Here is a 13,356-nt window from a genome sequence, read left to right on the forward strand (position 1 = left end):
CTGGATTTGACCGATTCTGGAACAACAGGCTGCAGAACCCTTTTACCACCGGCAAAAGTGGTTGGGCGTCGTCTGACAAGCGTCGATCGTGTGAGAAACTCCGGGTTAGCATATCCGACCGATCATCATCCCGCAAGGGACGGCAGGAACGACATGTTGATTCTTTTTTTTTTTTTTTTTTAAGCTTTATTTCGATTCTGAACAAATAAAAGACGCATCCATACGGAGTTCCAAGGAGAAATGAGTATCTATCTCGATTAAATTTCCAACAAGCGTCTGGCACTGCACTGCAAAAGCAGCGCAACCAGCTTTCACGTGGAAAGTAACTCCAGAGGCAAACATTTTGCTATCGTGGAAAGTTGCGAATGTCCCCTTCAAACAACATGAAACCCAAATCTCAACACACGATAACATCGAGAGAAATAAAATTATGATACAAGAAGATAATAAAATAGAGGAAGTAGTTAATCAATATCATAATTGATACTCCGTGGGAAGGCAGGCAGGCAGGCAGGCAGGAAGAGGGAGGATAGGGGTCCAACCACGGTTCAGATCACCCAGCGAGTGTCTTTTTCCGTGTCTTGAGGGGAAGTAACACCATCCCACTCGAACAGATCCTGATGCTCATCAAAATTCGAGGGACTATTGGCTTCACCTTTCGAATCATCCAACTCCTCAGGGCCCTCAACTTCAACTTCACAATCATTCTGCTGCTCTTGGTCACTCTGGACACCACTTGTTTCTTCCTGCTTGGACAACAGATTCCGATAAATCACGTTAGAATCCTGGGTGACCAAGCAGATTTATCTCTAGAGAGATGTTCAAGGGATACCTCCTTTTTACCAACGCCATCCTGAAATGCATTCACCTGATCACCATCTGTCTCTCCGTTGGAAGTTGGCTTTGCCCTAGTTTGGAGCTGCTTAATTACTTGCATAACGTGTGTACGATCTGCCAAAAATAATAATAATCAGGATTAAGCGTATCAAATTTCACATGCATTTTCACAATGGATTAATTTATTTGTATATGGTGACATCTCCAAAAATACATGAATAAATAAACCTGATGAAACAGATATAATCATTTCAGGCTTTATGTTTAACGTGCTTCCAAATTAATTAAAGAACATGATGATAGCAGAAGAGCTACCTGGCATAGGACTATCAGTAAGAAGCTACTGCAAAGCCTCACACAGTTTCGGATAAATGAGCAGGCTACTAATCAAACATAAGGTGCAACATATCAATCTGACGCCCTCCAAAAGGCACATTTCTGATGGTTTCTTTACCTCCATCAAGCTTCCATCCTCATACATATTTGTGGCTAGTTGTGGCAATATGAAATTACAATTACTGATCAAGTAAACATCAACTGAATCTCCTGAAAACTTCCTAGACATCTGAATTATTACTAGTATTATATCATTCGAGTTAATAATTAAATGATGGAATTACTGATCAAATAACATATAAAAATCGTGTTTAATAATTCTAATGTTCTCTAGCTCTTTGACTCGACTAAAATCATGGGAGTGAGGGATCCTACCACCGTATCTAGTGCTAAGTCATCTCTTCTCCGACAACGGCATCAATTTATCTGTAATTCTAGAACTAAAATACCACAAATACGAAAGGGGGGGAATTTATATGGCAAGGTTAACGATGAATACTTTTGTTGAAAGAAAAAAAAAAAAGTATCATGATGCATAAGTGAGACTTATGATCACATCTCAACTGTATCTTGCATAATGTGTGGGCTATTTTCAAACGACTGCCATGAACCCCCACCACTATGTTGAATCTCGGATTTTGATGATGAAACCAATCGATAAGTGTTTATGTTTTAATCTGCGTTTTGAGTGACGCAGGATGCTTCGATCAAGATGAGACAATTAAAGCAGGAAGAATCATGTTGTGCCGAAGGAAAACATGTCAGAAGATTGGACGTCGGACCGGTGGATCGGTCGACGTATCGATAGAAGGCTTCGGACAGTGGATTCGGGCATCGAGCCAAGAAGAGCGGATTTGTGCCGAGGATATCGGAGTTACGGAGTCAACTGGCCGATTAGGCAATAGACCGCAAAAGAGGACGATGCGCCGAAGAATCGGACGAAGCGTCGAGGGACCAATGACATGCCGGACAACTTGATTAATGCTTAGTATTAATTGTCTAGATCAAAGTATGTTTTACATGTGCAGGATTAACTACGATAGCAAGGCATGAAGCAAAATGAAATCCCTGAGTCAAGGACGCGATTACGTTGGGAGTTCGAGAGTTCGTCGTAAGTCTGGACGTTGGTCAAAAGTTCTGGAGGAACCAGCCGAAAAGTCTCGGAGCTTGCCAGAGAAGCTCGTCGGAACTCGCCAAGAAGATCGTTGTGAAGTCCAGGAGCTTGCCGGGAGTCCGCCGGAACATTGCCGAGAGATCGTCGGAAGTTCGCCGGAAGCTCGCCGGAAGAATAGACATAGGGACTCGTTTAGCTTAGCAAATGTCTTAGGATTTCGTAGTTAGTATGTAATTGGGCTTGGATTTGGGCCAACCCAATTAGGGGCCAGCTAAGCCCATGTAAGAACTATGTTGGGCCCAATAAGAGGCCCAAACAATGCCCCAAGAAGTCTCACCGTCGTGGCACAGTCTTCGAGACTGTGTCAGGCAGTGGTACCGCCAGTCTGGGCGGTGATACCGCCCAGCACTGCCCCCCAGGCGGTGGTACTGCCCAAGGCAGTGTAAGTGTGACTGACATTGGGCAGTGGTACCGCCCGTGCCCGGGGAACTCGGGATGGGAAAGTTTTAGGCTCCAAGTTTGAATCAACTTGAAGCCTATAAATACCCCTCTCATCCCTGGTTAAAGCACACAAGCACAGAGAGTCTAAAAGCAAAGAAACGCTGCTGCAATCTCTTTAGAAATTCCCTCCTCCAACTCTTAAGTGTTAGAATTCTGTTTAAGAGAGGAGAGTGAGTGCTTGTAAGGGTTATCTCTTAAACCCGATAAAAGGAGAAGAGGGGTGTAAAAGGTGATTAACCTTCGCCTATTGAAGGAAGGCCTCGAGTGGACGTCGGTGACCTTGTCGGAGGAGGAAGCCGAAAGTGGATGTGGGTCACGTTGACCGAACCACTCTAAAACTCTGGTTTGCATTTACTTATTGCTATTTACCTTACTGCAAACCTCCATATATGCTTTACTTCCTCATTACTTTTGCTGCACACCTTTACGAACACGCTTTCAAGTTAAGATATTTCCAAGATCATTTTTCGACGTAAACGATTTTTATCGTACGAAAGTTTTAAACTGACGTTATTTTACCGCTACACTAATTCACCCCCCCCTCTTAGTGCCGACCCTTGATCCTAACACACTAGGGTACAATTTTGGATGGTCATGATGCACATTAATTGAAAAATACAACACAGTGATTTAAAACCTAAGTGAACTAATTATTTTATTATGAAGGTGAAAAATCTAGTGCAAGAGGCTCTCACAAATATCTATATCACAAAGGAAGGATCTTACCGTTGTGCTGATGTCAAAAAAATAGAAGAAAAGGTTCCTCATCCACTTAAAGGCCATCTCATGACATTGTGTTGCAGATGCTGCAACTCAAATATTTACAAGAATTTAGTTCTGTTATTCCATTCTACATCTCTTTTCCAGAGAAAGGAGGACCCGAATACATTTGGACAAGCCAATACTGGTTGGGTGTTTATCGGTTTAACCACAAGCCAACACACAGACAAGCAACTTCACCGAATTGAAATTCGTACCAGGTTACTACCCAGTATTTTACTGGTATTGAGTTTACTGGCAGTAGGCCTACCACCCATGTCAGTGTCTTTCCCATCATTTTCCCCTTTCTTTCACCGAATTCCTCTCTTTTTTTTCTTCTCTACCAGCAACTCCTTTTCTCCCCATTTTTATTAAATTCTACTTCAATTCATTCCTTTTTTGCATCAAATTTCTCAAATAGCTTGGATAGCTGATTTCTGCTTTCTGATGTCAAATTGTTGATCTTATTTAACAAATAGAATTTATACTCATTCAGATAAGTACAATAGATTGCTTCACTCAATCTAACATTTTATAGTATTGAAGAAATCTGTCTTCATAGCAAAACCAGAACTTAAATTAAACATCAGGTGATAGATCAAGCTAAGATCAAGCTAAGAGAATTTAAGTGAGTAGCAAAAAGTCAGTCACATACTAAGAGAATTTAAAATTTTGGGAGCAGCAAAAAATCAATTTCTTACCTTTGGAAGGACGAAGTAAAGCATCATGGACTTGAGAAGGATGTTTGCGTTCTTCAATTTTGAATTTTAGTTTCACTTGATGGCGTGTGCGATTAGGGAACAGCTGTTGTATCATTGCAAAATCTGTCCCAAATTGGTGAATAGCCTACACATTCAATCAGCACACAGAAAATTCGATCAGAAACACCTAATAAAATTAAAGCATACCACCAATAGTTCAGCAAAAAATTAAAGAACTACCCAATCGATTTTCCTGTCATTCTTGCACAAAAGATCAATATTGAGGAACATCAAGCAAACTTTCCAGAGACCAAATTACCCTCACTGTAGGCACTGAATTCACTGGTCCCTTAGATCAAGTAATTAGGACCGGCTATTCAGTACTCGTACAGAGGAAACAGCAAGTCAAAAATGACTTCTGAGTTCCGATAATTCATATCTTTATTTTATGAATTTTTTATATTTTTTATTCTGGAAAAATATTCTGACATACCCTTGTCAAATGGTTAAATATCTGTTTAATTCCCCTCAAATATTTTTAAAATATCACGAACATCCTCAATGTTAAATTCCTTAATATAATAATTAGAAAATAACATGTGTTTGTGTAATGATTATTCTACCGACTATCTACGATACAACCTATCAAACTTCCCCGTTTCTTGGTCGAGCACTCCTGCATCGGCCCGAAGTCCCGCACTTTCAAATATTTTGATGAGAAGCCCAGTGGTCTTACGAAGTTCCTTGGACTCTGCCCTTCGACCTTGTCTCGGTATTTGGAGTTTGTATTTACAGTCTCCACCTCCTCGGCCCCTTCTCACGATCATGTGCTCTCCCTCCATAAGAGCAAAGGATCAATGACTCCATGAAAGCTCCACCATCATGTTGCAGAGCTCGTGTCGATTCTGTTCTCCATTGCATCCTTGATAGCAATGTTCGCTTACTCAACCTTGTCATCTGACTTACCAAACTCTCTTAAGCGAATATGAGCTCTGAAGCAATCCAACCCCTTCGATCATACCTCTATATGATCAAGTCCCCCGATGGGGCTCACTAGTACTTGCACTCATAATTCCCCCTCGATGAAACACAGCCCCCATATACTGATGATCAAAGTTTTCATCTGATGCAAAATTCGATGCACGCACGGAAGACCTACCTCTGTGATACCATGACATTCACTCCTTGAATCCATAGCTCTTCTTGTCATCGTGTTGTTCATCAATGTGAGGCTCCCAGTAGCTCCCAATCATATTTTGGATGATCAAGTCCTTCGCGAAACTTCTCCTGTGTGTGTCGCATTCCTCGAACTATTCAATGAGAAGGTAAATCATAGTAGCCAACTCAATGCAAGGAGTACAAACACTTCGGATGCTTCAAAAGTGTGAGCAAAGAATAAGGCTAGTAACCAGCTCGATACATGAAATACAACCCTCGAAGAAACAAACGAAGTCGAGTAACCTTTGTCTTCTCAACTCTTAAAAGAATGGACAAAACCGAATACCTCAGTTCCCTTATTTATCCAACAGAGAAGCTATGCACATGTTCAAAGACCCTTCAAAGAAACTTAATAAAAGACAACAATTGTCAAATCTTCACCAATAGTGATCGATTCTACCGAGAGTAGACAATCCGCTTCATTTCCCAACAAAATGTCAATCGAAAGCAGAAGTGATGCGAACCTATTTGGAGGCAACAACTAAATAAAAGAGAAATCAAATGGGCAAAAAACCTCAAAAGCTTCAAAGTCTGCGAGGTGATACACTTTAAAGCTCCAACAAGCATCTACCTAGTTCAAGCAGCGCGAGACGTTTGAGATATTATCGCATAACAAGGAAGGTCTTTTCCATTATCTATAAGATCTACACGAACCAACAAAGATCTACACAACTTGATCGACCCCACACCAAGTTAGAGTCATTAGCAAGTTGAAGCAACGTGGTCGATTAAAGTTCGTCTACTCAACAACAACAGTAGAGAGCAATTAGGAGTCAAGAGATGCATTGCAACTGGAGTAGAAGATTGAAGATTCAACAAAAGTAAGGAGATGCAACATCCGCAAAGGTTTCGACGATGATGTTAAAAGAATAAGTGGGGAAGAATGTCACGAACAAAAATGTGAATGAGGTGTTTGATGAAATACTTGTGTATACCCATGTCTTTTGATTTTGTTTATGCTTTGCACAGGGGCTTGCAATAGGCTTGGTTGGCTTTTGTGATCGTTTTAGTCTTGTAAGTGCGGATTATGTGCAGTCGACACACAAAGGCAAAACTGCTTAGAAACAAGCCATTAAGCAACCATTTTGGGGATTTCTTGCTCCACGGAGTGGTGTGGAGTGTCAGCCAACACGGCACCCAAGAGCTGCTTGGGTGGCACATGACTAGATGTGCCTTTAGGGAAGTGTCTAGGGCTGGTTCGCTATCTTGTTCCACAGCAATGCCATGTTGGCACTCATGAGAACTTTACTAATGATGCCCCTTTTAGCCCATTCACCCCCTCATTTATTAAGACTTGCAATTCGTAGTTCCTTTAAAGAAAGTCCTACCCTCACTGAAGTAGATAAAGAATCACCTTTTTCAATCTCTAGGCTAATTTGTTCTCAAGTAATACATTTTCCAACTCAAATTGTACTTCTAATGCAATTCTTGAAAAAATACATAAAAATAATATACTGTAAACTCCTCCATAAATAATATAGAAACATAAATCGCCTAATTCGGACCAGCTTATGGATCCATTGAACACAAGGTCTGATCGGCAGATGAGAGGAACAAAAGAATGATCAGCCTAGGAATCCATTAGACACAAGCCTAACCTTGATACGAAGGATGATTGACCAATTTGACTGGAAGATGAGAGGAACAAAAGAATAATAACAAAAAAAAGGAGAAAGGAAAAAAAAGAAAAGAAGATAGAAATAGAGACAGAGGGGAGGAAGAAAGCAGAGAGGGAAGAGGAAAAACTAGTCAATGGGGTCACCAAAAGCTACGATCCTGCATGTTGAACTTAAATAGAGGATACGAAGCTGTGCGTTAAAGAGAACATATGTTAGAGCTTATTACAAATTAGCTTCTACAGAGTCGTGAAATTAGTTCCTTTACTATGTTCTCTCTACTTATGAACTTCATAGATATATCAAGGTCACAAAATTTTCATTTTGCCTACTTTTTCTTATATTTTATATTTTGATATCTTTATTTTTGGAAAAAGCAAAATACAAATTGCATTCTTTAAGCTTTACACTATATAATAACTGTAGTAATTGAAGCAGTTGCCATATTTGTCTTTTACATGCTGCAGTACATGCCATTAGCATGGAGGTCTTATGCCATGCCAACACAGTATGCATGCCAGTGTGATGAAAGGAGAAACAAATACAAAACCAAAGAAAAATATAAACGAAGTGAAGTTTCACTTACTGCACTACAACAGTATCCAGCATCCTCCAAATTTCAAAAGAGGTGCTAACTGTGGCAGAGCCACTAAGGCATAAAGAAGCATGCAGTCATGTACTTCAGCAATAGAAAGGTTTTAATAGGGAATTAAACCCTCCATTTGGATGGCAGAATGCTATATTCAGAACAGATTGTTTGGTGCATACTGAATGAAATGAGAATCTACGGTAGTACACAAGAACTAAGAGTTGAACAAAAGAAAAGCAGAAAAACAAAGGCCACGGGTTAGAGAAATGCAAGCCAACTGGGTGAAATCTTGAGCTTGTTTATCACTAACAAGTTCAAAGAAACATGTGCTGCAGCATTCCTTTTTTCATATATTACATATAAACTAAAAAGAAACATGGTGTGACAAGATCAAAGTACCTCGTAGAACAACTTTGTTTCTGCTTTTGACCATCTACTAGTTTGTGGCCGGTTCATGTAAGAATGGTAATTCAATCTCTTGGGAGTTGATTGCACATTCTGATTTGCTTCTTCACCCGAATGATTCAGTTCTTGATCCTCTCCAAAAAGAATGTCCTCATTATTGGACAAAGAACTAGTACTGTTATATAAAAATTTTGATCAAATCATGGAACTTAGATATGGCATTTACAAAGAACTTCTTACAAGATGATGGATAATGAGATGGACATTAACCTATATATGTTTAAAAAGATATGCCCAGCCATTATAGATGTTACTAACCTTTTCCATAAAAATTTCATTTCCATCTTGTGTTTTCATGGTGTTTGTATCACAGCCCTTCTCATCAATAACTACTATGCTAATATTCAAATGTTTTCCTTTATTACTACATACCAGCCCCTATGATAAACATCTGTTTGTCAAAAGAAAATATACATGAACATTACCTTTTGATGTTTAAAGCAATTGAAACTATAATAATAAAAAATATACTATGCTTATCTTTAACAAAATAGGATCCTCAACTGAGCAGAAAAATATATAACTGTCCCTTTACCTCTCTTCCTTCTCTTTTGCACTCACCTTTGTTTTCTCTTCACTTGCAACAACATGCCCCTATTATTTTCCCCTCTTCATCCATATCTCATCCTCTCACGTGTAGGTTTTTTCTCATGCTCTTTTGTTGCATAGTGAGAGGCTACTTGTGGTAATCTATGGGTGTCAGATAGTGCACAACTATACATGAGCTTCAATACAGTGTTTGTCATGTGTAACTCAACTTAATTTTCCATATAGTCACTATCATAAACTTTGAGCTGGTGCATAAGTCCTATATATACATCCTTTTTAAGTATACAAATTTTCATCAGAAAATACACACAATTTATGCATTTAGTACAGATCATAGATATGTACAACCATTCTGACTTGAAAATCCATGAGCAAGCCCAGGTTTTTTTAAGCCTAAAAAGAGAGGATCCTAAAAACACAAAGAGAGATGCCCAAACAACCGAGGAGAAAAACCACAAAGGTATGTGCCACTCATGCACATGAATAAACAATCACAAAGACTAATATACCACAGTACTATTACAAGCTCCAATTAGAACTCCAAGCATGCCCCACTGCATATCTTCAAACATAAATTCAAAGGTAAATCTAAGCAAGTTAATTTGTGGCACAATCTCAGGGAAGGCTCCTACTACAATGACATGCTAAAGGCCAAGTCAAAAGCACTTTTCTAAATGTTTCTCACTTCTACTTGCCACCACTCATTATTTTAAGGAGGCCCTTCATCCATCATTATCAAAGCCATTAGAGTCAATAACTAATTTACTTCGTCTTTCAAAGTATCTTCCTCTCACTATCATGTTTCTAGCGACAATACTTCTATAAGTTCCTACCTGTCAAAGTATTTAGATTAAGAAAATATGATATGGTGGATAAGAGAATTTTCAAAAGTTTTCTGTCTGCTTTTGAACCTTTATGTTGCAAACCTGATTATGACTGAAATGTATTGTCTGCATTTACATATAACTCAAGCCTAATTGATTACAGACCTCATATATCAGACAACAATAGGCTTATTCACTGTCCATTTTTATAGTTGTCAAATTGATAGATATCTTAGATTTCATTTATTCCATGACAATTAAACCGTCTATAATACAGCCAGAAAAAGATTCACTGGCCAGGAAGGGTTTCAAAATACATAGTGCTACTGATTTAAAAGAGAATAAGAGAGTATGCTTATATCCTCTAGACATCCGAGATCTAAAGCACGAGATCCCAATATATAAATAATTGAAAAACCCACAAAGTGAAACATTCTATTTTGCAACCCTGTAAGATATTTTTCGTACCTCTGACCTGAGAATAATTTATTCATTGCCGCCGCTTCTTTACTCTGCAGAATAACATTTGAAATAACATCAACATACAACAATACCAATTATAAGTGATAACATTCAAGCAGCCAAAAAAGACATACTGCTATCCGCTCCTTAGCTTCTGCAAGCATTATTAGGTCTCTTATGCTAATCTGTCTCGGGTCAATCTCATCTTCAGGTGTTTGCAGTAAAACTTTGTTCACTAAACATATCAAAGATAATGAATTATCAACTGAAGTTCATTCAGTTTCTTCCAACAGGTGCAGCATGAGTTTATGATAACATTACATAAGACTGCAAGTTCATTTACCTTGCCTTCTCCTTCGCCTTGTGGCATGAGGAAACTTCTTTTTAGGTGAATTCTCTACAACAGAATCAGGTTTTTCAAAGGCTTTCTTACGCTTCCGAGTGGGTTTTTCGATTTCATTTGTCTGCCTCTTTGACTTTCTCTTGGTCCTCTTTGGCCTAGGCATATCTTCATCCCTATGACAATCATCACTTTGGCTGTCATCCATCTGAGAGACATTAAAGTTGTCAATATCACGTTCATCATTGCTTCCAACTTCAATTTGGTCAGTACTGCACTTGGCTATCCTCTTTCTCAGTTTCCTACATGGTTTATGAGCATCATCATCTTCATCATTTTCTGAAGTAGGCCTTCCTTCATGGATCCGCTGCTTAAGTTTTTGAACAATTTGGGATTGAGACTCGGTATGAATATCCTCCAAACCCTTTGGAAGTCTGATTTCTTCTCTATTCTGGGAAAAAAGGTGACATACCTCATAAGATGTGATCAAATAAAAATTACCTTACATAATCAGTCTAGGTTAAGAGATACTACCAATTACTTGAGAGTAAGTTTAAATGTCATTGGCAACAACTTAAGGTTAGAAGTCTCAGTAAAATCTGTTTGCACTAAGGCCAAGTCATCAGGGAACAAATGAGTCAATATCAGTGTCTAATTTAACAGAAGCATGATCCTCTAAGAAGTCTGTTTTCACAGTTGAAGGATCCTTATCAAAAGAGACAGTGTCAATAACACTATTACAAACAGCAGAACCAGTGCTTGTGATGTCTCTTAATCCAAGTCTGGGCATCAGATGAAATTAACCAGCAGATTGAACTCTATAATTCAACAGAAGTGTAAAGAAAAAAAGAGAAAATTCAATACAGACCAGAAAGTAGCAAAATTTGAACAATAATCCCACTTCAAGGAGGATTGCTACATACAAAGTTGGGGCTAGCTTGGAAGAAAATTAGTATTGAAAGTTTCAGCCTGAATTCCCTAATGCATCATAATAGCAAACAGAATATCCATATAACAAGTTCTGCTGATAAAAGACAAGCGGACAAGAAACAAAGTTTACCTCTTCTCCCACCTCTCGGTGATCTATTTGAACACCTTCATTGCAGTCTGAGGTTATGATTGATGAATGCAAAGGATTGTCCACAGGTATATCGATCTTCGCTTGTACAGAATAAGGGTTCGTTATCTCAGAAAAGGATCCCATGGGAGGAGGACCAGTAATGGAAGCATCAGGAAGAATAAAAGAAACAGATTTAGCAGTTCCCTTTTTTGGTTGTGACTTGTTTCTAGGTTGGAACTTGCCTACTTGTCCGACGTCTAGAAAGAAAAATAAATTGATAACAAATCATCTCAAAGCATTCGTTAAAAGACAAAAGAGAAACGAATAGAACATGTTGGCAAACAAAGCCTACAATCGTATGAAAAATAGGACTATGTTTAAGAAAAAATATGATATTATTCAACATGCATGGGTTGGATTTATATCTAATTCTCAAAAACATTGAATATGTTGAAAAACTATCTTTTGCGTCTCTACTTACCAGTGGTGCTATTGTGCTGAAAAGAAAATTCATCAAGTGATTCAAGGCCAGAAAGCATTGCCATCTCCTAAAATGAATCCGGTCACACAAAAGATAAGCTACAATGTAAACTTGAAACTATGATTTGCACTGAAGGAAAATAATCGTTCGATACCACTTCTTGTCGATTATCTGGAAAAGCTTGCAAATCATCATCCGATAATGAGACTTGAAGTCCATCATCAGTGGATTTTGAGGCTGCGAATTCTTTTGCTATAAGAAGAGGTTGTTGGGTAGCACTCAATTTGGATGACAAAATATTTGATCCAGAGCAAGCAGTTGCAAGGTTTGCGTCCTCAACAATTGCCTCCATACCTAGAATAGTATATGGTAATAACATGACATGTTTATGGCACATTGTGTCAAAACCTTCTGTTTACAGCCACCACTCAATGAAAATATAGTCAATGAAAAGAGTACATGAAAAGGATTCTGGAAATTAGTAATGTGTAGAGAGTAGAGATAGCAGACCAAAAATATCATAATGGAGTTCATACTGAGGAACATAAATGCAACCTGAACATAGGCTAACTTAATAATGGGAACTCAACTTCAACAGAACAGAAAACATACCTAGTTAAGTTTTTTATTGATCGAACATTAGAACCACCTCGTTTCTGCATTATAGAATTGTTCTTCATGACATGAACCTCCCAAGTGATCAGACAATTCATGAACAACTCAATGTTTTAATGTATAGGTCCTAGATGTTGAGGAATCCATTTCAACAAAAACAGAAAGACCTGTTTCTTCTTCTATGACAATCATGCAAGTAGCATGAGGCCCATTCACCAATGACAAGCACAAGGTTTAACTACAGTTTTACAACCATAATCTAGACCTAGCACGCAATAAATCTCTAACATAAATAATAACTAGAGTTTGCAGATCAAATGTATCGGATACCCTTCCTGATTTGGACACCATGTAACACTGAAGGCTCTAGTTAAGTTGGACATCGGTATGCTTGTAACAATGTTCTACCCCTTAGTTATCTGCAAGTTCTGTCCTGTTAATCTAATTGTACATGCTAAATGTAAACTTAGATACATAACCTTGACATTGCTCTTAAATCTTCATGTTGTACTCCATTACAAGAATAATAAGAGGCTTAATGAAGAAATTTTTAGGAGAAACTAAAAATTTTACATTATAATGGCACGGATCATTATTATCCATCACAATTTATATATGAGAAGCTAAATGATTCGACTGCACATCATACTCGATGCAAATATTTGCTCCGGAAAAGTATGATAATTACAGTTTAAAATCATGATCCAATTCATATCGTCTTAAAGACAAAAATATGATCAATCATAAGATACGATCAAAACCAGAAATTTTCATGTGTTTCCTTCCTACCTCAACTTGCTATATCCCTAAGGAATTAGTCAAAATAATTGGCAACTCCTACTTACCAGTGGCTCCACTAGAATGAGACAAGTCGTAAAGAGTGTCCATG

General features: G+C 38.3%; 1 protein-coding gene across 2 annotated transcripts in view; it reads right to left on the reverse strand.

The window, feature by feature from the left end:
* Positions 1 to 225: 225 nt before the first annotated feature.
* The window catches only part of LOC135611251 (uncharacterized), a 15,489-nt gene continuing 2,358 nt past the window's right edge, over positions 226 to 13,356 (reverse strand). Inside the window, exons 6-16 of one of the 2 annotated variants that reach the window (XM_065106816.1) lie at positions 13,313 to 13,356; positions 12,007 to 12,206; positions 11,853 to 11,919; positions 11,372 to 11,628; positions 10,315 to 10,762; positions 10,106 to 10,206; positions 9,978 to 10,021; positions 8,071 to 8,251; positions 4,249 to 4,393; positions 833 to 951; positions 226 to 746 (exon numbers count right to left, since the gene is read on the reverse strand). The exon at positions 13,313 to 13,356 is cut by the window's right edge and continues 20 nt beyond it. In XM_065106816.1, coding sequence (XP_064962888.1) covers positions 549 to 746; positions 833 to 951; positions 4,249 to 4,393; positions 8,071 to 8,251; positions 9,978 to 10,021; positions 10,106 to 10,206; positions 10,315 to 10,762; positions 11,372 to 11,628; positions 11,853 to 11,919; positions 12,007 to 12,206; positions 13,313 to 13,356 — 1,804 coding nt within the window. In that variant the 3' untranslated portion in view covers positions 226 to 548. Of the gene's footprint in view, positions 747 to 831; positions 952 to 4,248; positions 4,394 to 8,070; positions 8,252 to 9,977; positions 10,022 to 10,105; positions 10,207 to 10,314; positions 10,763 to 11,371; positions 11,629 to 11,852; positions 11,920 to 12,006; positions 12,207 to 13,312 lie in introns of those variants that run through there. The other variant, XM_065106821.1, reaches the window with a different exon arrangement.

The sequence above is a fragment of the Musa acuminata genome, chromosome BXJ1-2 (genome assembly GCF_036884655.1).
Source record: "Musa acuminata AAA Group cultivar baxijiao chromosome BXJ1-2, Cavendish_Baxijiao_AAA, whole genome shotgun sequence".
Taxonomy (NCBI): domain Eukaryota; kingdom Viridiplantae; phylum Streptophyta; class Magnoliopsida; order Zingiberales; family Musaceae; genus Musa; species Musa acuminata.